We start from the raw sequence: 26,593 nt of genomic DNA, 5'->3' as shown, positions 1-26,593 counted from the left end.
TTTTGATGGAGTAACATTGATTTTCATGAGGTTATTGAGCAAGAAGCTGCAGCTGTACTGGCTGCCATTCAAAAGCTGGAGGCTTCCCACCTCACAACTCAAGGAGTTACCATGGAAGCAAGCTGCACAGTTCTTGTGTTGGAAAGAACCACAGAAAACAGTATATATTATATTATATTATATTAAGAGCTTGTAAAGGGCAGGTTGGGAACCTTCACATCCTCACCACTGACCAGAACATTGCACTGTTCTGGTCAAGTGCTCTGGCACTTGCAGTCTAAGAAACAAAAACGTGGTGTAATTTAATTAAATAAGCAACGTGCAAAAGACTTAGTATTTCCCCTCCAGCACTCTTGAGAAAAATGAAAATAAGCCCACATTCAAAAGCAATTTAAAAAACCCACAAAATTGAAAGTAATCCAAATTGTTAATGCCCTGACAGCATGGTTGCCAGATGCCTTGATCTACAAGGCTGATAACCTCAACTTGTCAAAAACTAAGACTAGTTCCAACAGCTGAGCATCCCTTTCTGGTTGCCTTTAGCTTGCCAGATGCTCAAGCCCTCAGGCTTCAAACAGTGATGATGCTGACACAGTAAATGCTGATATTCCTTCTGGGCACATGACAGTGCCAGGTGTGAGGGAAACACCAAAACAGGGCACAAAGTGCCATCCTTTGGTCTCTTTTTGAAAACACTGAAACTGCATCAAGTCCTGCCATGGGTTTCAACATAGCAAACCAAGTCCCTAATCCATCCCACCCTCTTTGAGTGCAGTTACCTCTGTAAGTGTTCTGAGCACCAAACAAAAAAGAATTGGACTGAATCTCATCCTGTACTTTGTCATCCTGTACAGGTGACAAAGCTGTTCGGCCAAAAGGTGCTTTTTTGGTTTTTTTTTTGACTGTTTTCTCAATAAGGAAGCTTAGTTGTTCCAGAACTTTTATTCTCTCCTCCCACAAAAGGTATGGTGAAAGATTTCAGATTACTCAATCTGAATGATGATAAAGTAATCAATTTAATTCTCAGGATTTTATATATGAATACTGCCAAATTTGAGCATATAGTTCCTCTGAAATTACTTCAACAGTTTCATCAAACAATTTTTAGCAGGAAGTGTTGTCAGAGGAGAACCTCACACAGAAACACTATTTGGCAAATTTGACCTGGTACAATGTCCTTTCTCAAGAGCATGATTCCATCTTACTGAAGACTTGGGGGAGTTGAAGTACTCCCTAGCTTTCATAAAATTACTTCTGACTGAGGTTAGTGAAAGCAGAAGCCCAAAGGAGGCTTGGGAGACAAGTCCACCAATGGTCCCAATACTGCTGGTATGAAATACCCAGGGCTGTAGGTAGTAAGGATATGCTGTTCTCCATTGGCAGTTTCTGATAACATTTGAGTAATTCTAACATACCTGTCACCAAAGTTCTGGTATCTCTATCAGGTGGCCCTTTTCACCACAGTTAAGGTATGTCCATCAGGTGACCCTGTCTCTAATAATAGGAGCTACAGTTCCAGTAAAACTAGAGTGATCTGTACCCAGACACTCTGCAAGTTCCCTGTTCTGTTTAGCACCTGACAGAACAAGGGAGCTGAAGGAACTCTGACTGATTCATTGCTATGGAAACACCAAACTCACACAGGGCCCCTGCCTTTATTGGTGTGGGTGGGAGGATGTCCTACCTCTTCACCAAGAAGGCAGTACCCAGGAGGCTAATCTCCACCTGAAGCCCCCTCTGATGTCAGGGCAGACAAAGGCAGGTGACAAAGCAGCTTTGGGACAATCCTCTTTCTCCAGCAGCATTAGAAACTTCTCCAATACACATGGCACGGTGTGCTGGCACACTGAACTGCACGTGGCCATTTCAAACAAAATCATGCTCTGTACCTGTGACGTTGATCCCATTTTCTTACAGTTTGGTCATATTATTTCAAGTTTTTCTTAGTAAAGAAACCCTTAAGAACCTGTGTACCTTAAAGCACCTGCCAAATTAAAGCACAAGCTCTTTTACAAGTTAATCATGTTAAAAGAACTGATTACCTAGAACAGGAGAAAGGAAGAACAAGAAGAAAAAGTACTCCTCAAGTCACAAGGGCCTTCAGAGAACAAAAATGCTGTAAGGCAGTTGGGAACTAAACGAATACAGAGAATCAAATTTTTGGTGTAAAAAGTCATATAAAGACTGCACACACCATGCCCTGCTTCTGAACCTGACTCAACATGATGACAAATCCCTCTTCCCTCTGCCCATTTTATATCTGTTGGCATACACAGGATGCAGTTTGAAGCCAGCCAAGAAAACTTTGGCCATCTTCAGAGCAAGGAGGCAAACACCCTATTGCTCTGCCACTTGTCCATGTCATAATGGCAGGCAGGATCATGAAGAACAGAAGTTTTGTAGACATCCCATTACCAAAAAGGAGAAAAAAAATTACAAATGATGGCTAAGAAAGATGGACGGATACCAACAATCAGCTACCAGCAAATCTGACTAGCTTGCCTCTTGTCCAGAAAAGCAGCAACTTGGAGGGATCCCTGGATGAGTAGGATTCCAGTAGACTCCACCTTCAGCTCAATGTTTTACTGGCATGGAGATGGCTCAAAGTGGGACAGCATGTTATAGATGCTGCCTTTGAAGTCTGTTGCAATCCAGGTCAACTGGTTTGCTCCAGCAATGTTTAAAAAAATTACAGTTTCTCCCCAATAATGAGGAGGCCCAACTTCCCTTAGAAAAAGTCTGTAGTAAGTTAGATCATTGGTCCAAATACTTGGAGGACACCTCTTTTTCTGTGATATCATGGCCAGAGCACGGATTTTCACATCTTCACATGACAGGACCACGAGCGTGGCTTTAAGTAGTCCAGGAATGTGGGCTACAAAACATGGAGAGGCAGTAAATTAATCACAAGCCAACAGCACAAGCTGTGGTACAAGCTGCTGAAATCAAACTTCTCTAACAGGAAAGATACCACATTCTGCACCCTACAACCCTGTTCTTGCCTTCACTAAGCAGATGCCTGGAAGGTTAAGTACAGCCACAAATTCTGTTACATCAGGCAAACACTGTGCCTAGTAACCTGTTGTATCAAGAAGCCAAGTAATTCATGATGGCAAACTCTTAATTGAGGAGAATCAAACTTAAAATAGAGGCTGCCAAAGGATACCTTTGGTTAAAACTGAAATCACCTGGGACAGCAGGAAGTTTTGTCTAGAACATAATCTGGTACCAAGAAAATGAGTTAGAGAAAACACCACCTAAACCCCAAACTATCTACAGGTAGCCACTTCTCACCACCACCCACTCTGGGGCACAGTTTCTGTGAGCCTTCTACAAAATTTCTCCTGACTTCACTGGCCAAGTGCTGCAGTTTCATTGCCACAGCCTAAATGAGGTCTAGCATATCCTCAGAAATGGGGTAACACCACCCTCAGTTTCAAGCAGTGAAATCCTACCAAGCACAGAAGGAGCATTACTGAACACACTTCTGTTAGGCAGCCTCTAGGCTAAATAACTCCTAAGGAATGGATGTAGCACACTGCCAGAAAGGCTCATGCCCTTTAACTTCCACTCTTCCTGCACAGCAAGACAGAACAGCCACTCCCAGAGCTGGTTATCCCAGGGGAGTAACCAGGCACTCACATTTTCCGTGGGGCAGTACTGGCGGGCGTACCACTCCTGGCTGTAGAGGCAGATGATGACACCTTGGCCCAGGAAGAGGGAAGTCCACATGATCACATTCCAGAAGGGCCCTTTCCGACGGTCATTCAGGGTGAAGTTGAAGACCACTGAAAAGGGGAGGAATGAGAAGAATTATTCAGAAACACACTCAAGATCCAAGAATCAAAGATCAACTGATTTTACTAGATCTTCCCCTCTTTTCACTTCACCTCTGGAACAACAAGGCTACTGCATGACAATCTGGTTATGCTTGGCAATAGAGCAAATACTCTGAGCTGATTCTCACATTTCCTTCCAGCAAGTTTGCCAACAAGCTGTGTGCCTCTGGGGAATCAAAATTATTTGTGTTACACTGGTCACTAAGGCATGGCAGGGGTGGCCTAGAGTTTATTAGAGCCTTCTAACTCAAAACACAAAAAGAAATCTAAGAGCTCTGACTTCTAAATGGGCTCTTCTGTTAGATTATACTCTTTTCTGACCCAGATATGGGGTAACAGAAGTGTTTTAAAAACTTTTATTCTACTTTCAGTCTCATGAGAAGGGTGAGACAATACAGATATTACAATTCATGCCATCATAAATCCACTTCCCACACTCTTCCTCGCTGCAGTAGTGAACTAATAGATTCCTTATACTGTGAATAGAGGAAGACTTACAAGCTGCTGACACACAGCAATTCAACTACAGCTTGGCAAAGAGGAAGCAGTGCTGTTGAACTCTGTGCAGTGTCACAGGAACAGCAGTGTATAGCACAGATCTCTCTTCCTTGCCACCAAGACCTTGATCATCTAAGCCCCAAGCTTCCACATCCTCTGTATGTATATAGGTGTGTATCTCCCGAGCTGCAAAAATCCATTCACAAAGCTTGGACTCACAATTGCAACCCTTGAGCAACAATACTGTGTGTTAGTGCTGAGGGAACAGCTGGTATCATTATCAAAAGCACAAAGCATGCTTCTCTAAAAAAAGCCACAAACCCCACAGCCACTCCCACACTCTCTTCCTTGGAGCTTACCTCCAAAGCATGAAAACAGGCAGAAGAGAACTGGATAGAAGAAGCCAAAGCAGATGCTGAGGACATACTCGTGCACAGCAGCTGACACGGTGAAGACAGACAGCATGGCTGCTGCTCTGAACTTCTTCCCAAAAAACTGGGAGAGACAAGAATGCCAAATATTAGGAGCTATTCTGCTGTGGTTTTTGTTTGGTTGCTGCAACACAGTGAATTTTCTTCCCTGAGGTAAGAAGGCTCTCCTCCAGCCAAGAGGCACTTGTGAAATGCTAAGTGCCTTGCAGAGCTTTAGGTGTTTCTCTTCAGGTACATTTCTGCATTTGTACTTGTGCTGATCTCACTCATTAAATACCTACCACAGCTCATGGAAACAGTGCAACATGAGTTCTGACTGCTCAGGCAGTCTCTGCATTCCTACATCTCAGCCCCACGTTTTGCACACATTAAGGACTAGGAAATGAGCAATGGATCTCTCTAAGAGCACAGAGGCTCCCCGCAACAGCTGACATGAAACATTTTTATGCTTCTAAACAGACAGGGATGCTGCATCTTGACAAATGTTTTGCCCAGTAGCTGAATGTTTAATTAACAAAAGAATACATCTGCTTGTTACTCACCCAAAGGAAGTCCCTGTAGGCATAATAATAGAGCCAGTCATGTACCACCACATTCCAGGTTCTGTAGTAGTTTGCATAGGATGTGGAATTCCACCAGTCCTGAAAGCACAATGGAAAGACTATAAATCTAATTAATTATAAAACATTCTAGAGGGCTTTTCTAGGATATCAAATTGAAAAATATTAAACAAAATAATACCAAGCTAACATGACAATTTGACCAAGCTTTCTATCACACTTCCAACGTTCTACCTGGATTATCAAGGTCTGGTTTTATTCCAGACTGCAGTGGCTGACTTGATAAAAGAACAAAAAGAGGGCTAATGGAGCTATTGGGTAGGTCTGGTGGCTGCTTCTGTTTGTGCACAGGGTGTTTCATCTTAAAGCAACTCAGACTGCCAACAGAAACCAAATCTGTTCTACAGCATGCAAACAAATTTAAGCCTTAACAGCATAAACCAAGCAAAATCCCATGGTTTTGTTTGGTAAAACAATCTTCAGTTTCCTCCTTTTTTTTTTTTCATTATGACAATGACTTTCAGAAGCTTTATCAACTACAGCTCCTGCTTCTCACCTTGTAGAACATCCTGTCTGCAAAGCGCAGCATCTCGGCAAACGCGTTGAGCCAACAGTGAAGGAATGCAAAGAACACCAGGAAGAGAATCAGGACACCTGGAAACAAGGGACAGCCACAGCAGTTTTGCAGCGTTTTCTCTCAGCCACAAACAAGAGCACCTAACACAGCCAAAAATTGTTCTTATAGGCACTGAGACAGATGGGCTCTACTCTTTTGTACAGGTAGCACAACAATATTTCAGTTTCTCACCACACCAGGCCCTGCTTGCCCCAGAGAGCAACAGCAAGGCTGCCCCAGAGCCCGCAGCTTGATTTGAAGACAGTTAAATTCAAACCCAGCTTTTATTTTGTATTGCTGATTTTGAAGTTTTACCCCTTAATGCTGCCCCCAAGATCTCCTTTGTTGATCTCTGCCTGTCATGAATTCATCTCAAATGAAGCACTTCTCCCTTCCACAAAGATGAAAGTCACTCATGGATCTGGGCCTTACCTGGCAGGATGGAGTTGAAGATACAGAGGACCAGCCCTCGAAGGTTGAAGGTTTCCTGACTACTGTTGCGAAACTGAGGAATGCAGAGTCTCACAAAGATGTAGTAGGCATAGAAAAGTGAGCCAAGCACCTGGAACAAAAATACCCCAAAACCTGACTTCATAACAGGAATGCACAATTAACACATCACCACTTGCCAGCTCTAGGAGAGAACAGCAGCTGCCAACACAAGCCAAAATAATTTATTTTACATTGCTGCCAATAAACCTCCCTAAGGATCCAGGCAGAAAGAAAGCCACAGCAATCCCTGGAGCACGCTGAACAGCCAGCAGCAAAATCAACTTCTCTTTTCTACTACAGCAGCTGTTAGTTTTTCCCAGTCCTATCAACTCACACGTTTTGACACAAAAAATCCATGCCACTGCCAAAGTGAGGAAAATACCCTTGATCTGCATCCAAGGTAAGAGCAGAAATAATTGAAAAATACTTACTGTAGTTAAATCTAATATTAAAGCTTACTTTTATTTGATTCCAAAGTTGACATTTACAGGCCCAAGCACCTCAGGCTTTCTCTGGCTCATGATGCTGTGGATGTTGAGTTCAAAATGCCAATCATTGTTGAAATACTCAGATGTAAGGCAGGTACGTGGTCTGTCATCCTCTTTGTCCAACAGCAAGCAGCCAAAGCCTGTTCGTGCTGCCTTTTTTTTTCTTAATTGTTTTGCTTTTTAAACCATAAATGCATTGTGTGACAGCAAAGGTTTCAGTCACACAAATCCATTACTTGGAAACACATCCACAAGAAGCTACTGGAGCTCACAGCCACAAATGTGAAGAACCAATCAATCTTGAACTCAGGCACTGGAGATTTGGACTCCAGGCCTCATTATTTCAAAATTGCTTTGAATAACTGCAGAGAAGAAGCTCTGCTACTGCACTACAATCAGGGTGAAGAAAGAGAGCATGGGTGTTGCTCTATACAAACACAAGAGACGTTTTTTGATTTGGAGGCTTGTTTAAGCAAAGGTTTTAATTTTTTTTCTTTCTTTGGTACAACCATTAGTGCAGCAAGATCACAGTTTGTTAGTCACTGAGAAGTATTTTTTATTGGTAAGGCCATGCCAAGTAGAGTGATTTAATGCCAAAGAAAGCTGTTGAGCAACACATCTTAGATGATCTCCAAGAGTGTATTCTGCAGAAAGCTGCACCACTCACCTGTGCAAACTTCGTAGCTACATAGCCCCATCTTATTGTGGGATTCCTAGGAAAAAGAACAGGATATCACAGCTAAATAGGACCTCAAAGCAGCAAACCCCTCCCTTCAATTACTTGAAGGATTTTACAATTTTACTGACAGATTCTCTGAAAAAAAATGGCTTCTGAATTCCAGAATTCTTAATCTCCTGACATCCAAGGGATGTCTGCCCAAATTGCTGGTTCCCCACTTTCAGCTACAGCAGAACTCCAGCAATTCCATAAATGGGAAGGAATCTGGAAGGCAGCACTGTAAAGTTCTGTAGGAGGTGGGGATCTGCAGACAGTTGTGTGAAGGACTGCTGACTTCACACAGCCAAAGTGCCACCCAGCAATGTAAGAAGAGTCTGGGAGTTCCCACTCATAAAGGCTTCAGCCTCAAACTCAGAGACAGGGCTGCTTATTAGCACCACATAAAACACACAGGTTCCTATTACAGGAACTGTCTATCACTACATGATCTGTAGCAAGCTGTTAATTAGTTTGATTTCAAGTGAGAGTTTCCTAAAGAAATAAAAGCAGAACTCCATGAGCAAGTCCTGCCCATGCCAGCTTAACCACATCTTTCTGAAACTCTAACTCATAAATCGATCACACCCAGGGGTGCTTAATGTTGGCTTCAGTTTTCAGACTGCTTTAGTGTTCTGTTGTTGCTCACATTACCTGGGATAGTTGTCTCTGTAGATGAGGGTGGGAGCAAAGAGGAAGTACAGGTACTGAGAAATTCTGGGAATATGTACTGTGCCTGGGAAGAGGGAGAAATAAAAAACAAAAGCAATCTTTTTACTGACAGTTCAGTTTCCCCCAGTACCCTTTCAAAACACAGAACCCTCCTCATCTCAGAAACCTCAGTCTGGAATGAAAGGTATGGGATTTGCAGAGAATAAAACAAACTCAACCTTTTAGATGGTGTGCATGAAAGACAATTAGTAAGTGAGGGTAACCAACTATCTGCTAACACCTTGGTATCACATTTCCTTTCCTATCAACACTGGGTTCAGTCCAGTCAGCTCTAGCATGCCTTGCTTAAAAGGCCTTTTGTTCTATGATTGCTGACATTTCAACTAGAGCACTAAGCTGGAGGTCTGCAGGCAACATCTAGACAACTTTTACTCCTAAAAGTAGAAATAGGGAATCCTGGAGAACAAAGATTTAAGATCCAGAAAGGAATTCGACCTGAACAACAGTCTAGCCTGTTGTCTAATACAACTGAAAACAAATGAAAAGGTTCAGGCTGAAATTATGATGCAAAACCTTCGACCTCCCCATCCAAAGACACCAATTCAAATCCCACATCTCCAGCTCATGAGAGCAGCTCAAAGCAATGGAAGGAAAGCTAGAGCTAGCTATGTAAAATGAAGCAGGGCAAGTTACTCACCAGACTTGTCCTTCACTGAGGACAGGACTCTGGGTACGTTCTCCCGGATGAAGGAATGAGCCTTCATAACAAGACGAACCTGAAAGGCCAAGAGAAGAGCAGCTCAGCACTCTCATTTTCACAACCTTCCAGTGAAGACTGGATCAAGCATTTTACAGCAACACCTTCAGCATCTTGGTGTCTTTCCCATTTAGCCCTTTGACAAGGAAAGGGGCTGCTTCCTCCACCCACAAGCCTGTTTAACTGACATCAATTCCAAACTCTGTAAGGGGAAACATGCAGCAGCAACTATTGCTCAGGAGAGTCAAAACACATCTCATATACACTTGCAAGACCACCACATACACAAGGACTCTGAATAACACCAGCAAGTCACTAATCAGCTAACATTAACTTAAAACTGAAGGGAAACCCCTCTCCATTTCAGCAGGCCAGGATGTTTCAGAGTCTAGGTGTGTCCTTGAAGTTACATGTGTTGAACAGCAATTATCACCACCTGGGTATAAGGTGGTGCCCCCACATTAACAGTCCACAGCTGTCAAGCAGGTTTTAATTTTGTTTTAATACTGAAGAACCAAAAGTAGGGCCAGTCCAAAGTTAATTCTTAAAACTCATCCCTGACCATCCTTGTTTTAACCTGATGGACTGACCAGGCCTCCATTCTTGCACTTTTCTGTTCCCCTCCACAAAAAAAATCCACTTCCAAACAAGTCCTGATTACAGAGCCAAGACACTTGCTTCTTGAGAACAGAAATGCCAACAGGAATCACTTCTTGACCATGTACTTGCTTTTTTGGGTTTTGTTTTTTAAAGAGCACTTTCCAAAAACATTGGGAACTTTCCAAAAACATTACAGCTTCCTTGTGGACTACAGCACAACACGTTCTTAAAATTTGTTTTAAGCACTTAAGCATCCATAAGACAACCAGAAACAAATGGAATTTCAGTAAAACCCACAGTAAAATCTTAAATACTGGGTAAAAACCCACAAGTGGTTTCCAGGTGAAAATGAAGTTTATTCTCTACTCTTTCTTATTAGATTTGCTGCATGTAACTGTCCTCAAGTCTCAGAGATGCTGCATCCACGGCCTTGGCTTAATTTAATGAATAAAACCAACATTTGACTCCTTTAGGAAAAACAACCCTTTCTACTTTGAAAATAAAATGCAATTCAGTGTATCCTAGGATCCAGAGGATGCAGGGTAGGGACTTACCTGTTCCAGGATTACAATGAAGCGGGAAGCTGGAGGCAGGGCATAGGCTACAGCAACATAGGTTGGTCCAAACCCAAGCCCAGCTATTTGGAAGAGTGTGAACAGCATCCCATAGAAGAAAGAGTGGATTGCACGATGGGAGGAACTGGAATAGCCTTGGGCCCACCATACAAAAAGGTTGTATGGAACAACTACTGTGGCACTGAACATGCACAGCCAAGTACAGAAGACAACTGGGAACTTTCCAAAAACAAAGACCAGGAGATCAAATCCAAGCACCAGCCTAGAAGGCACAAGGAAAGAGACAATTTTTGAGTGTCCATTCTTTGATTAGAAATACTTCTACATCACTAAGTGGCCACGAAACACAAAGCTTCCAGATCATAACTGTTTAACAGTCTGGATAGATGGGATCATGGCAATTTCAGCTCAGGGCTGTCTGTGGCAGCTTCAAATGGCCACTCAAGTATCCCAGAAATTAAGAGAAGGACTGATGCCATCAGTGCTGGCAGGCACAGCTTACCTTCAAATCCCACAGGGCTTAAGCACATCTCTAAGATCAGCATGTGCTTTTAAGAGTAGGCTCAAGCTCATCCCTCCCAAGAACAAACATGTGACTGAACAATCCACTTCTGGACAAGGGTCCACGAGAGCTTTTGGGGAACACTCCCAGGACATTATCACTACTGCACTGAAACTCAGCTCTTCCCAGGGGGTTAAGCCTAAAGAGGCTTCTTCCCTGCCTCTATAGGCATGGGGTATTTTAACATCCAGCACTCAAAGCTAGTTTAATCCTTTTCTGTGGGCATTCCACACAGATTCAGTTTAGAAGTAATGCAAAAGACTCAGGGTCATTAGAAGGTCAGTCCAAATAAGACCAACTGGTGTGCACCAGGTGCTTTAGTCCATTAATCAAGCTTAAAACATAAGGACATAAACAAAAGGTTGATCAACTTTACTGCCTGTCACACTCATCAGAGCTTACTCCTACAATAAGCTCTTCTAAACTAAGACCAAAGAAGATGACAGTACAGAATACACCAATAAAAGTTATGCCTTCTCAGGTGGAGACTCAATTGCAAACTGGATCCAATTTATCAGATCTTGCTAAAACCATAGACATTTTTAAAGTAATCAGGGCATCCAGCCCCAGATGATTTTAAGGTAAATACTAGTGCATGGACAGTGGGGGAGAATGGGTAAGTTAAGATCAGCTAAACAACATTCAATAGCACACAAGACTGTTCTTATACCCAGACTAAAGGGACAATAATTATAATCAAGATACAGCTCTGGTTTTGTACACTGAAGAGCAGATAATCAGCAAGATAAACATGTAATCCTACTTGTGTACATGAGATACAGCTTGCCAAAATACTATTTAGCAACAAGTGAGGAAAGCAGTCTTTCACAATATTATTCACAACTGGCTACCTGCAAAGCACTATCTTAGCAGAGGCTCTGCCAACATCCTTGAGATTTTTCCCCAGGAAAAACAAAGTTCTATTTTTATTTGAGTACAAGTACAATGTTCCAGAACTGTCATTTTTAAACAGAGGAAGGACTGCTGAAGTATTTAAAGTTTTTCTAAGCAGAGTCCTTCTTCAAGCAACACAAGCAGCTGAAAGCTGCTGTCTCATTAAAGATACTCAACCAAAGCATTCCACATTCCCTTTTGCCAGCCTCGTGATGAACTAAGCACGTTAGGCTGAACTGTGTGGCCACAATTCTCATGTAACACATCACTTAGCAGTTTTTTCCTAATATCCAAATTTCCAATTTGGAATGGTCATACCTTCTCAACAGGAATTCCAGCACATATTCTAAGTATGCCAACTTGAAACCCACACTTCCAGCAACATCCCAAGAAGGACTCCCCCTTCTTTCTGCATCATTCTGCAGTTTCATGTGCATCTGGCACTCTGGAAGAGCTATTCCCAGCCCTTATCCCTGTCTTTCCAAGGCATTCTTACCTTCCTTCATCAATGAAGTCTACTAAAAGTGTACTGAGGATGAAGACGATGAGAAGAGCGATGAACATGTGGTAGATTGTCCTGATGTGACTCACTTCAAACAGCTCACTAAGGGAGACACCAGAGTTAAGGTACAACTGGGGTGCCACAGACACAGACACTTCCTCAGCTTATCCTCAGACAAAGGATAATTAGCCATGATCCCAGTGGTACTGAGATGGCTGTAATTAAGATTTACATTTGCAAGATGTAGTACAGATATTATAGAAAGAGAGAAGCTTGAACAGATTAATCCCCATGGATTTGAACAATAGACTGTGGGTGGTGGCAGGGAAAGTACCTCAAAGCAAAGGTTCATTAGTTTGCAATCAAGGGTATTTTCAGTGAATTTGATGAAATTACTTTGATGAAGTTAAGTTACTCACTCCAAGAGGGACCTCCTGGCAGTAAAGATTTTCCCGTGTTCTGGAGGGGCCCTTGAATTCCTGCAAGCAAAGAATATTTGTTTGACATTTGAGACAAAAAAGGAAATAAAGCTTCCAGGAAACATAACCTTGTTATAGCAACAGCTTAAAAGGAACTTACTTGGCTTTGTGCAGTTCCTTCTCTGCACAGGAGGCTGGGAAAAGGGAAGCTGGAGATGAGGAATCCAGGAGTGCCGATTTTGCCACCAAGCTGTTCACAAACTCTGTGAAGTGACTGTCCACCTCCTTCATGAAAGCTGGCTTCAGTTGCTGACAGAGCAAAAACACAGCAGCAAACTGTTTAACTTGCTGGATACACTTTCATAAAATATTTATATTCCTTTTTATCCTAGAGCAGGACAGAGCAAGGCATCAAGAAAACATTTCTGTACCATGTACCAACAGTTGGAGCCTGCTTGGATAACCTGGGGCTTAGCTTGCTCAGTTAACACACCTCAGGCCAGAGGACTTTGAATAACATTTATCTTCTCCATCAGATTCAACACAGAATTGCTCTGGCCTTTTAGAAGACTTATCAGAGTTCTGAGAATTTAGTTCCTTAATGTTTAGTCCTCAAACACTAAATGTGATGGAGCCAAGTGATGAAGCAGAGCTGGGAGCCAACCCCTGAGCTCCTGAACACTCTGCCAGCCAGCCAGAACCTTGAGCACAGGCAAAAGGCAAGTTTCAAGAAATTATTTAAAATCTAATTGCACATTATGCTTTGGTTTCTTAATGCAAGTGTTTACTAGCCATGTTTGTCTGACCATCCTTTGCCTGGGATTTTTCCAGTTTGCCTCCAGATTCGAGGTGCAAGTCTTCCTACATGATATCACAGATCAGAATACCCAACTCCTATCTACTTTCTCATCTTGAAGGTTGAAAAGGAAAAAAAACCACCTGTTTTCAAGGAGCTTTGTGGAGGAGAGAGGGTTGTGTGGAGGCCTCACAGCACCTGCCAGGGTCTGAAGGGGACCTACAGGGAAGTTGGAGAGGGACTCCTCGTGAGGAACTGAAGTGAGAGGACAAGGGACAATGGCTTCAAACTGGCAGAGGGTAAGTTTAAATCAGATGTTAGGAAAAAATTCTTCCCTGTGAGGGTGGGGAGGCCCTGGAACAGGATGCCCAGAGAAGCTGTGGCTGCCCCTGGATCCCTGGAAGTGACCAAGGCCAGGCTGGATGGGGCGCTGAGCAATCTGGGGTAGTGGAAGGTGTCCCTGCCCATGGCAGAGGGTGGAACAGGATGATCTTTAAGGTCCTTTCCAACCCAAACTATTCCATGATCCTATAAAATACATGAACAGGTGATGTATTCTTACAAAATGCTCCTATTTAATGTGACAACAGCCAAGTAAGTTTAACTCTCTGGCAGAAAATACAAGAGAATCTGAAGTGAGACCACATACAAACAGAAGACCTTGAAGTCACAGTGGATCAGAATTCTACATTCCTCCCATTTTATAGTAGTCAGATCCAGAGAGATCTCTTGAAACAAAAGCTGCAGTAGGAGAAGGAGCAAATTAATATTTAACTTTAAAAACCATTTTTCTCCTATTTGGCAGCTTCCAGAATAGAATAAATAAGCTTTCCCAGTGCTTAACAAAATTCTTAGGATCTGGCCACTTTTAGATATTGCTTTCCTGAGAGGCAGAGGATTGTCTCTGCAAGAGATATGAACTTGTTCCTTGAAAAACAGGAGAAAAAATATAAACAACAAATACTGAGTACTTGTGAATATAACCTGTAAGAGAAGACACTGGTGCTCTCTGGTACAGCCTCATTTTACAGCATACCTGCACACATCTCTACAAAAAAGTCAAATAGAAATTCCTACTTCTGCTGGAGGGCTCAAGTTCCCATGCTAAACAAAGCACTATTAATTCCCATCAAAATAGATATATTTTTTAATAGTGTTTCCCCATTTGTAGCCTAATCTCTCCTCAAGTGAGATGATATTTCCTTAAAGTACCTCTTCCCTTTGGCTAGCACTCTGCTGAGATTGCCTCCTCCTAACACAGCCCTCCAAGGCTGATTCCAACTCGTGCATGTTGGGATTGGGAGAGCAGGGCATGAGGTCTTAATAGATTAAATCAAATACAAACTGGAGTAAAGACCCTACAGTAATTGTAACTAACTGTAATTACAAACCAAAAACCCTTGAAAGAATGCTATGCCATCAAAAGCAGAAGCTGGCCAATAGTAAAAAATTGATGGCAAGTCAGAAAGTTGAGGGAAGTAACCCTTTACTTATAAAGTTGCAACAGTTCCCCAGAACTTTACTCATTCTAACAGATTTAGTAATTTTTGTCACTGACACCTGATAGCCCTGACCTAGTGACAGAACACACCATTCTCAGCTCCCTTTAGAATGAATAAAGGACTGGACTTTCAGACTGCAGATGCTTGAACACCTCCTATACATAAGTAACACCCAGCTCCTACAAATCCCCTTTACACCTTGGCCAGGCTTTTCACAAGTCAAGCATCTGCCTAGGATTTAGGTACCCATCACAGAAAAGGTAAACTGCAATCCCAGCCTCTGTTCAGTGGTTCCCACAACAAAAGGGCCCAGAACAACAGGAATTCTCAGGTATTTTACAGTAGGGTGTTTTTTTTTTTCCTCAGCCTTGAGGCACCTGAAATAAAACTGCAAGCTGCATAACTCAAAGCTTAAAATTTGAACTCCCAGTGCTTTGGGAGAAACTTCAGCAATTAAAACACCACTGGTTTTCTAGGATTCTCTCTGTGGGTAAGAAAACTTTTTCTATGAATCATGTCTCAAAGCTGGTAACCAGAAAAAAAAAAAAAAAAGGAACAAGAGACACTCCTGAAGAAAGAAATCCAAGGTCAAGTTGTCCCCTTGCAACCAGCTAGTGCTCCCTGGAACTCCCAAAGCTACTTGTGTTTTACAGGGAAAGCCTTCTCCTGCAAACACCCACTGCCAACACAGTGATTAGCAACGACTGTTCTGTCTGCAGAGAAGTTACCAGGTTTGATCTCCTGTTCTCAGTTAGGATAAACAGGATAAGACAACATCCAAAATAAAATTCAGAGCTGACTACCCCTCTAAAGGGCTGAATTTAAGGAGTTTCAGCAAAAAAACCAGCACACCTTTTGCAGAAGACTATTTAAATACACCTTAGTTATACCTGTTACAAATGACACACCACCTAAAAAGGTAGGGAGAAAAAGGAAAAAAAAAAAGAGTGAAACAGGAAAATATCTCAAAGGTGCAAGGTATTTTTCTCTGTCTTCTAAGTATCCACTCCCTACTATTGATGTCAAGCTGGCACAATTAGATTACTTCGGATTTACCACAGAATTTTCTGCAATAAAATTATGCAAGAGTGCAGGGCAATTTGCCCTGAAGAATACAGGTGCCACAAAACAATGGTTAACAAGGAGGGTGCAGTTCATCATTAGCCAATTTCATTTAATTTAGGCATAAATCACCTTAATATAACCTAAGACAAAGGCAGCCCACACAGATGCAGATGGTGCCAGAAACACCCAGTGCTATTTTCTATGAGGATATTGTTCACTGACAAAAAGAATGAGACCAAAGCTCAGGAAGGTCACCTCCACAGCCAGGGCAGCAGAAGCTGAGAGGTGCATGCTCCATGCTGCCCTTTATTCAATGGATAGCAGGACACAGAGCATTTTAAAGGCTCAATATGCAAGCAGGCTGGCTAATCATCACACTGCCAAAAGTTAGTGGTAAGGCAATTTCCATTTTATTTACAGGTTTCAAAGTTCATTCTTATCTTTGGACTTCAACCTATTTGGGTCAAGTAAGACAGAACCCCATTACATAAGATTACCCCTCTTGTGCTAAGTGGGAGAGAGAAAGAGGGCAGGGGAAAAGTCACTGCACTCAATCTAGGACTGAATAGGGCTATTTGTGTTCCAGAGCTAGTGACTCTCCAAAAGACTTCCAAGGTCAATTGTCCTGCTCCCCACCACAAGCAAGTATTGTGTTTACCTCAGCTTCTGCTATGAGCTGCATTTTCCTCGTTATCACGTGGTCCACATCAACCCAGCCTAAGGAAGGAAAGCAAATATTCAATATTTTTGTTTCATGTCTGAAAACACAAAAAGCACAGCATACAGTAGTTCAGAGACCAATTTTTCAATAGCATTTCTGACTTCTAATAGGGTCCCACTAAACTCAAATCAAAGCTGCAGGAAGTTCATAAACATTGACCATGTATTTTAGGATCACAGCACTGTAAGGTAGTCAACAGCTGAAAACATGCTGGATTTTATTTTTCATCAGCAACTCTGCAAATATTTCCAAGGTCCCTAAACATATTCAGCCTTGAAGCAGCAATTAGAATGACCCTCAGAAGGTCATTTCCAAGTGTGCTGATTTTTTATCAGGGTTTTATCTTAAGCAGACACAAGCCTTAGTTTGTCTGGAGGCCTCTACATTGCCAACAGACAAGGCAGTCAGCTATTAGTACCATACCATGATCTGAGACAGGCTGAATGGCAAGTTGGACAGTTATCCTGTGCTCAAACCTGGCTATTCCCACTCCTTTTATCCCTCAGGAGAAGTGCTAGATATCAGTGTGAGTGTATTCCTTAAGATGTTTGGCTGTTTGAGTAAACAGTCAAGTTTAACATGCCATCAGTATAATCTGACTTATGTCATTACTAACACCATTGGCCAATAGGTAAAGCCTCAAATGCCACCTTTTTTTTACATCAAAAGCTACACATCTGAGATGCCTCTGTGACATCAAGAGGAACAACACCCACAGGTCAGACATTTCAGACTAGTTGTGTTTTAGGACAAGCACCAGCTGGTGTTTCACTTCTCCAAAAACAACAACAGAGAAGATAAAGTTACTTAAAACAGAGTCTTGCACATGAAGGAAAATCAAGATGGAAGCAGCAGCATCCATCTCCCTAAAATACCAGTCAGAGTGAAAAGACAGCAGCAAATCTTGCCTTGTTCTTATCCTTTGGCATTTATGGCTGCAGCACAACCTTACACACCAACATACAGCCAGCATTACAACTTGCATGTTTGGTTTCTAAGACAACATTACCACTTTTAGAAAAAAAAGGAACTGAAGTGATTCCCTAAGAAGATTCCAGAGAAGCATGAGCTAACAGATTTGCTGTAGAGGTGCCAAAGTTGTGCTACTGTGAGACTAAGAAAACAGAGTGAGAGCACTACCACAGTGCATAACTTGGCCTCCTTGTATGAGCACAGCCTCTACACACCAAGCAGTTTCATTTTCAGAGCAGGAAGTGCTTCTGTGCTGCTCAGGAGCCTCAGTCAGCCTGTCAGAGCAACTGCTTTTAAGTATTTTAGGTAGGCTTGCTTGAGAAGTGACTCCAATTCCAGTACTGGAAGAGAGTACAATAATACAAGAAACTTTATCTTCAGTGCAGCTATGATCAGTTGTAAGCATTAATCCCCCTTCCCACTGATCAACCAGGAATTTTGATTTTTGTCTGTCTGCAGGATTTTGGTTTTTTCCTATCTGCTACACAAGCTGTAGATTTAAGGACAGACCAACAATAACTGCCTAACTACAAGGAAACTGCTTAACACCATTGATTTTGGCTGCATCCAAGATCCATTTTTATAAAAATAGAACTCCTGGTTGCTAAGCATCTCACCTCCAAGACAAAAACAAAAAACAACCAAACACCTCAGCATTTAAACTCATTGTGCTGTTACATTTGCAGAACAACAGCAGTTTGGAAAACAATTTTTCAAATTGAATAATGTAAGATACCTTTGACCACTCACCTCATGCACTTTGCTGGTCTCAAATAGGTTCTCCCCCAGCATACTAAAAAAAAATAAATTGTTCCACAAGCAGCAGAACTGTATTCCCTTCAGATGTTCTCAGGGGCTCTACTCCCTCACTGTGCCATTCCGCAATTGTATTCCTGGCCCACTCCTTCTATTACTACTATGGGAAGAACCACCTTCTGCTGACCTGCTAGAAAGCAGAAGAGAGCTGCTGAGCTCAAAGAACAACCAACTTTTCCTTTCAAAAAAACTAAGAATTTGTGTCCCTTACCCAGCTGCCAGTCTTCAAGATGATATCAAGTTTGCTTGAAGCCACCCAACAACAGCCAAAGACAACAGGACACATGGGACTCAAGGAATTGCATTATCTCCTTTTAAAGATAAACTAAAAATAAAATAACCAGTTCTTTGACCATATATTTCCTGTCAGATCTTGCCTTCAAAGCCTCAGTCATTAAAAGCTCACACTAAAAACTACCCAGGCATGGCTAACTTTGGAAATAAAACACCCTTTTAGACTACAAGGCCTTAAAACTGGGTATAGCTTTACATATACCAAATGTCCAGCTTTAATGGTTGTACAAGAAATGAGGACAATCTCTGACCTGCTGATGCTGAAATTGCTAAATTGGAATTTAAAGTGTCCTCCTGTCACTTTTGTTGGCCTCATACTAGTGTGCATGCACAGAAAATAGGAGAAACACAGCCTCTTTTAATAGGTTTTAAAATCAAGATCTCCATGGCTTCAGCCAAAGCAACTCCTATGACAAAGTAAACTCACCTGTGAGATTGTCTTTCTCAACACAAAATCTTCCACAGAAGAAAACTCACCCCAAACCAACCCATTCTGCTGTATTGCATCACCCCATAAACCCAGCTGTGTCACAAGGCAGATACCAGAGAAAAAGCACATCATCTTTAATCACTCAACTTCCCTTGCACAAGACACCACTTATGTTCTGTCAGGTCACTGGAAAAGAGATTTATCACATGATTTTGAGTCTAAAAGGAAATGTGCACTGCTGAGAAGTCCAAATCTTCACTTTGCTTTGACCCTGCAAATGAAGCCTGGATCCCTCTGTATCACTTTGGGATTGCAACAGCATTATAGAAAAATGGACTCAAGGCTGCACTACACAAGGAAGCACATCTTTGCATTTAAAAGAAGTTGAGATATGCCTTAAGAAGACAGAAAATATATTTAAAGTCATGAGAAAGTTGTCTTGAAGACAGGTATCAAAGTGGCCAATTTCAGAGGAGGCTTAAGCTGGGTTTGCTTTGGAAGAGCTTTGTTCACAGGAAGAAGTTTTTTATTTAATGGCCTTGGGTTCCCTTCACATCAGCAAGGACATTAACAAGATCTTTAGAGGCCGGCTGGTCTTGAGCTTGATCTTTTAGAATGTGATTCCTCTGTACAGACCAAATTCCGAGCAGGTTCAAAAGTCAGAAGAAAAATATCATGGAACAATTTAATTGTAAGCTTTGTTTCTCTTTGAAAACCAAGCCAATAAAAAATTACCTGAAGATTGAGAAAGCTTCTTAATTGTTGAGAAGTTGAGCAACTAAAATTTCACAAGATTGACAAAGTACCTCTTCTAAAGGATCTTGTTGTCCCTTTTCCAACCCACTCTTGCACATTTTACAGATAAGTGACATTTGAAATGGGTAGAGCAGAGAATCACTCCCATGATGTTGGGGCTGCAGCTTGGGATCCAAAAAAAAAACCAACTTTGTCATTTCTTGATAAGACAACTTCCCATTCAAGAGGTTAAAGAAACATAGGCAGAAGGATTTTATTACTGTCAGTCACCTGGATTTAAAGGCTCCTCCTCCAAAAACACTGAAGATGTTATCAGAAGCAAAAGCAGTATTAAAGCCAATCTAGTGCAGGGCTACTCTAAAGAGGGGAGGAGTTCCATAATGCTAAAATACAACACACATTAATAATTTGAGCTAATGAGCCCTTATTCTTACTTATGGTAATTTATGTGGCCACTCAGCAATTAGAGGCAAGTTATGACTAGACTCAGATGATCTGTTTAAAGAATTCACAGGCCATAGGTCACTGCACTGCTGGGCAAGCATTTAACTTAAAAATTCAGTTCTGCAGGGACATGGAACCCAGCCTCTTCACTAGCAGGAAGGAAAACCAGCATTCTCTATATTATAGTACCATGTCCACAGGCTCTTCACAAGAAACTGCTGAGCCTTCACCCAAACCACAGGTTGCAAAACATGACAGCCCCTAGAATTACCAGAATCCACCTAGACAAAACAGCTTTTTGATCTATCTCTCAGAAACACATCCCAGATACTCAATTCAAGCAGCTGAACCCTCAAAAAGAAGCCTGTTGAAACACTGAACACTCATTGCTGTGAGTCATACAGCAAAGGCTGAATCTTTCCAAATTGCTCCCCCTTGGAGAGCTCTCTCTCCTCCATCCCTCTGTAGGCACACAATTTGTGCATCACCATGAACTTTTGCACCAGGGATGATCGATAGTAACCTCACTGAAAGATAACAGCCCCTTTTTGAGATCAGCATTACCAGTCAGGCTTACTCACACCAAACAGATATGCCATACAGATTGTTTGCAGATCAGCCTCCAGAGACATTTCCAGTCCTTGCCTGATATCTGGGCAAACAAGAATAGACTCCAAACCCACCTTTTTACTGCTCTGAACACACTATCTGAGCATTTTAGAGGCACTCATGTGCACACTTATGATCCATGTCCTCTCTAGCCTTTTAAGATGTGTCCATGCAGTTCCTGTTATGCTCATTCCAGGTGACTGGTACAGTCTGATACCAATATCCCATTAGGCAAAGCAGTTTTCCATTTCTTTATGTATCTCCTGCTGAAAACATACAAGACTAATCTTATTAAGGAAGCCTAGCTTTTGACAGGGGATTATTGCCACCTAGATCATCTGCTGACTCTAAGCCAGGACCAAATTAGTTGTTTAATTACAACTCTGGAGCTAATTCAAGGAAGAGAAATATATATAAGACTGAAGTTCAGCTACTCTGTCAAAGTAAAATTGCAGGCTGAATAATTACAAGATAGAAACAAATCAAGGCACAGAAGAAATCTTCTGGCAATCTCCAAGTTATGAATATTTCCACACTTTTATAAAATTGGGTGTACCTGAGTAAAAACTATTTGAATCTTGGAATCCAAACAATGAGACAGCCTTCAGAAGCACTGCAGAACCAAGAAAAAGAAAATAACCCCAACTGCACTAAAGGAAGTGTCAGACCTGCTGTAGCTCTAAAGCCAATACATGTATTAAAATTATTCCTCTAAGCAATTTCAGATCAGCCAATGGATTTGAGTTTTAATAAAGAAAAGATTAAGGGCCCAAAAGTTTCTGTAGAAAGTTCACACACTTCTGGAAACAAGTCAGCTGGCCCTTGACACCTCCACTCTTACTGTAGGAAGCAGACAGTGTTTGCTATAATCAGAGAGGATCAAGGGTGGGTAATCACGTTAAAGGTTTAGTTTTTCTATGGCAATAACTGCCACAAATATGCTACAATATTTACTTCTGTACATTCTTGGCTTGGCTAGAATCCCTTGACTGCAACAAACATGGATTTTGTCTAAAATTCCTCACAACGCCCAGCATTAAGTTGTTACAATACAAAAAAGCTGTTGCCAGACAGCAGACCATTAGCCTCACACTGCCTTTGTGCACATCAGCACTAATGCCTTAGAAACAGCAATTCAGGAGAGAATGGCCAGGACAAAAGAAAGAGAAAAACATCTATGCCTGCTTCTTCTGAGAAATCCTCCCACCTCACTCATGAAAGTCCTACCTAGTTACACAGGCACCCTGGAGTACCTGAAGAGGCCACTGTGTGCAACTCAGGAACACTTCACCTTCATAAATCTTCAACCTTTGGGTCACAGAGCTACTGATTTAACTCCCCTGTACAGAGGAATTCCTGACCAGAGGAATGCATCTGTCTCCCATGCCTCAAGGCATCAGATTCATTCCTCCTACCACCCTGTGTTATTCCTGTTGTCACCAACACTGAGCTAAGAAACACTTTGTGACACCTCTGCTCAGTTGGCAGCAACCTTGGCAGGTAAGATGCACTCAAGTCTTGACTAACCAGGATTCCCCTCCCTGCTGTCCTTCACTGCAGTTTGTGTGGGATTTAAACCACACTGCACTGTTCCAAGCCAACCCACCAGGCACATGGACACTTTCAAGAGATCTACCCCAAGATGTTTATTCCACACTCACAGTATCTCACCTGCAGTGAGGTTTTGTCATATCTCAGAGGTGTTAAAATGAATGGCCTGTAAAGACAGACACACCCACCCATCAAGTCCTAATTATCACTGCTCTATTTATTACTTACCCTTCATTTATTACAATTAAGGAGTTTCCACACATGAAAAGGTTAAAGTGGTAGAACTCTACTCCCAAGCCCAGCATCACTGGATTCCAATAGACACCAACTCCCTGCAATTTTCTAATACAGTCCCATTTGATCCAATTAAAATTATGTGCCACCAAAATCTTAAAATCCCAGTTTTTCAAGCAGTTTGTAGGATGGCTTTCGTTCCAATGCATTTTATTTTCAATAGGAAATCTGACTTGTCCTAAACTTAAACATGCTCCAACTTTCATTACAGTTGAAAGAAGTACTATTGAAATTGTGATGAGATCCAGAAACATCAGTGAGAATTATCTCCTTGAGTCACTGGCACCAGGATTTTGGATCTTATACAGCACATTGTGATAACCTACTTTAGCTCTTTGCTTAATCTATCTCACAAAGAGAAAGGAAACAAGCTGTTTCATCTCTAACCTCCTTATCAGGGGCTGGAATGTGGTACAGCATGAACCAGGAATTACAGAGGGTCACAGGCAAAACCACTCATAGTGCCACACAACTGTCCCTGCAAACCAAGGGACAGGGCATGGCAGCATTGATCCTTCCACAAAGCCAACTTTAAGCCACATAACTTCTAAGGTGACCACAAAACAAATGAACAGACACAACTGTGCATTATTCAGTTTTCTAGTAGCCAAGATTTAGTCTGAATAAAAAGGAGCTGTCCTGACATGAACAGAATCCCAGAGCATCATTCTCTGTGCACCCTACCTCCACCTGTCTGTCAGGTGGACACAGCACCTTAGCCTGGCGTGTTAAAGACCATTTTCTTCCATCTTGAGAAGTCACATACTTAAAGGTTGTAAAGGAAGTGAGATGAAGTCCCAAAACCAGCATTTACCAGGATTACTCAAAAGTGTTGCCAGGAGGCATTTGCACCATTTACAGCACTAATGAATCTCTTCCTCCTGTGACAGTTAATCACTGTTTTAGATCCCTGCAAGCACTGCAGTGCACAGCTCCTGAGGGAAAGCTCTGCAGGACAGCACCCCAAACAACCCACACCTGCTGAAGGGGTGCAGCTGGGACACAGGGAGCTCCACCTTCAGCCCTCAACCAGTGCTGAGCCACTGAGTCTCACCATTGCTTGAGTTTTGAAAGGACCTCTCACTCTCAGGTCTCCTCTGTGTTTCTTCATTCTCAGGGGTCTTGGAGGTTGCAGTGGAGCCAGCCTGGCGTTTCCTTACACAATCATCACCTGCCATGGTTACCTAGCTGGATCAGAAAAGGAGAGAAATAATGAATGACAAAAATCTCATTTATTATTCAATAATATGTTTACATAAAGTTGGACTTTCTTCCCTTCGTTGTGAATTCAGAGCGAGGACAGAGGAAATTCAGCACACACTTGAATTAGTCATTTACTATTGACCACACTTCCTTTCCCTTACTACAAGCAGTACAGGAACAAAGTAACCAAGTAAGTTTCCCCTACCAAACTTGTTTCTACAACCAAAACATCTCCTTACACCACCCTCTTTTTCCTACTGATTGTAAAACTACTTAAAATAACTTCAGCATTTGTAAATCTTTAAAATCATAAAATCATAAAAGCCAGGTGGACATCAAGACTTGTCTTCTGTAAGTTGTGGAAAGTTTACTTTGTGGAATCACCAGCAATATTTAAGCTGAGCCAAGCCCCTTCCCTGTCAAGTTCTCAGCTGTTGCTGCAGGAGCAGCTTCCTCAATGGATCCTTCTGTTCTGCTTGGCCAGACAATGTTTGTGTTACAAACCAAGGAAAAAAAGGAAGAGAATCAGGTTTGAACTACACCAGTTCCAATGACAAAGGTCACTGCTGGGGACAGAGCTGCCAGTAGGGAAGACCTGAAGCACCACATGCAGGATGAAAACAAAATTCTCAGTTAATGAAAAGTGGACAAGGAGACACTAATTTGGTCACAAAGTGCTATCCCAGAACACTTCCCATAAAATTAATCTCAAGAACCTCTTGGCCGTGCAGCTGCAACCAGGGACAATTTGCAGATTTTTTTCCAGAAAACCTCACAGGCATGTATGTAACCACATTTTCAAGCTTGATATATTTTTTCATCTTGGCACAAACTCTGCAGCAGATGTGTTTAGCTGCTAGTGAACAGCATACGTGCACCAGCACATATGAGCTGTTACAAACAGGCCAGGAAAACTCAGGAACTGGTGAAAAAGTAAATTAAGGATGGATTACTTCAGAATAAGGAGTCTGGCACATCTGCAAAAGGGAAATAAAAGTATGACCAGAGCTTTTCAGAACTCAACTTCCTGTGTTTGTCCCTCTAGTAGGAGAGTCTCCTGTTCTCCTTTCAGGCTACACAGTATACTGGGGAGAAACACCAGCCACCACCAAACAACAAATCAATAGCTAGGTGAGTTTTCCAGCTCAAACACAGGACCAAAAGTTTAATTCTTGTCTCAGGACACTTTTCACTTTCTTGAAGAGCTTAGGAAGGCTTTTCTTCCTCACCGGTGCAGAGTGGTTACAGTATCTAACTGAAAGCTTAACAGAAAGGAGTTAAAAACAACCAATCTTGGGGTGGGGAGAAGGAAAAGTCATGTGTGGCATGAACTTTAAAACAATTAACTTAAAGAGTTAATAATTCAGATAGGCTAAGTTATCACAGCACAGCCTTTTTCACACCGAAACACGAAGTCTGCTAGGGGAAATCTATGCAAACAAACATCTTTCTAGTCCCCATATGAACAGAGGTGCAGCATTACAGTACCTAAGCAATTATCAGCACATCAGAGCCTAAAGAGGACATCAGCCCTTCCCGCCCATCTCTACTAGAACCGAAACATTCGTGACACAATGCCAGGATAACTCCAAGATGTTCATCACCCCCCTCACAAGAGGAAATCGCTCCTCGCAATAGTAAACACTCCTTTCACCCCACTCTGAGGACATCCACAACTGCAGATGAAGTTTGTAGTGCTACAAACCCATGAACAAATTTCCTAGCAGAGACTCCCTGATTTCACTGGTACCTGGTTTACGGTACCCGCAAAGGGCTCAGAGACCTTGAACTTCTCCGTCTTCCCTTTGGACAAACAGGTAATTGATCAAAAGATACCTCGGGAGAAAAGCAAAACTTTACAGGAAGCTCATCTTTGCATTTCAAAAGGCTTGGTGAGGAATAGCTAAGAATCATGGAATGGTTTAGGCTGGAAGGGACCTTCAAGATCACCTAATTCAAACCCCTGCCACCAATACTAATCACACTAGATAACAACCTTATCCCAAAGATTTTCAGCTCTCTAAAGTTTTCCTTCGAAAACTCTTGGCCCTCGGGCATAGCTCCATCTCGCAGACCCGGACCTCGGTACCTGCAGAGCAAACCAGACAGGGACCAAAACAAAGTTAAGGTCACTCCACAAACCAAAGTTAAGGTCACTCCACAGCTCATCCGCAACGCGCACGACACCCGGCAGGAAAAGGTTTTTTATCCGAAGCCTGAGGACATCGCTGGGAGCTGCCCAAAGCCCTGCCGAGGCTCCGAGCCAGCCCCTGACCCGCTACCTCCCGGCACACCCCCGCGCCTCCTCCGAGCCCCAGCCCCGAGCGGCTGCGGGAGCCGTTTTCCGCGGGGGCGGGCCGGGACGGCGCGGACACGTTCCCGTGGCCGGTGCCGCGGCCGCCAGCCCGCGGAGCGTCACCTCAGGGGCGGCCGAGCCGCTGCCTCCTCCGCGCGCCGCCGCTCCGCTCTTCCCCGCTCCCGCCCGCTCCTCCCGCCGCGCGCGCCGCCGCCTCTTCCCGG

At 42.5% G+C, this 26,593-nt stretch overlaps 1 protein-coding gene across 4 annotated transcripts; it reads right to left on the bottom strand.

The window, feature by feature from the left end:
- Positions 1-26,593, bottom strand: SOAT1 (sterol O-acyltransferase 1). 4 transcript variants are annotated; one of them, XM_059854640.1, is made up of 17 exons: positions 26,493-26,568; positions 26,070-26,162; positions 23,925-24,058; positions 16,642-16,700; positions 12,781-12,929; positions 12,621-12,680; positions 12,196-12,303; positions 10,223-10,505; positions 9,009-9,087; positions 8,294-8,375; positions 7,592-7,637; positions 6,377-6,506; positions 5,885-5,982; positions 5,311-5,409; positions 4,697-4,832; positions 3,643-3,788; positions 1-2,875 (listed from the first exon to the last, which is right to left on the bottom strand). In XM_059854640.1, the coding sequence occupies exons 3-17, from the start codon at positions 24,046-24,048 to the stop codon at positions 2,819-2,821; spliced, it is 1,656 nt and encodes a 551-aa protein (XP_059710623.1). In that variant the 5' UTR covers positions 24,049-24,058; positions 26,070-26,162; positions 26,493-26,568; the 3' UTR covers positions 1-2,818. The 4 variants fall into 4 exon arrangements, with proteins under 4 accessions (XP_059710623.1, XP_059710624.1, XP_059710625.1 ...); XM_059854641.1 differs by lacking the exon at positions 26,070-26,162 and having other exon boundaries at positions 26,493-26,593; XM_059854642.1 differs by lacking the exons at positions 26,070-26,162; positions 26,493-26,568 and adding an exon at positions 26,216-26,372.

This window comes from Haemorhous mexicanus, chromosome 9 (genome assembly GCF_027477595.1).
Source record: "Haemorhous mexicanus isolate bHaeMex1 chromosome 9, bHaeMex1.pri, whole genome shotgun sequence".
Taxonomy (NCBI): Eukaryota; Metazoa; Chordata; class Aves; order Passeriformes; family Fringillidae; genus Haemorhous; species Haemorhous mexicanus.
Note: the sequence above shows the minus strand (reverse complement) of the source record. Positions and strands in the feature narration are given on the sequence as shown.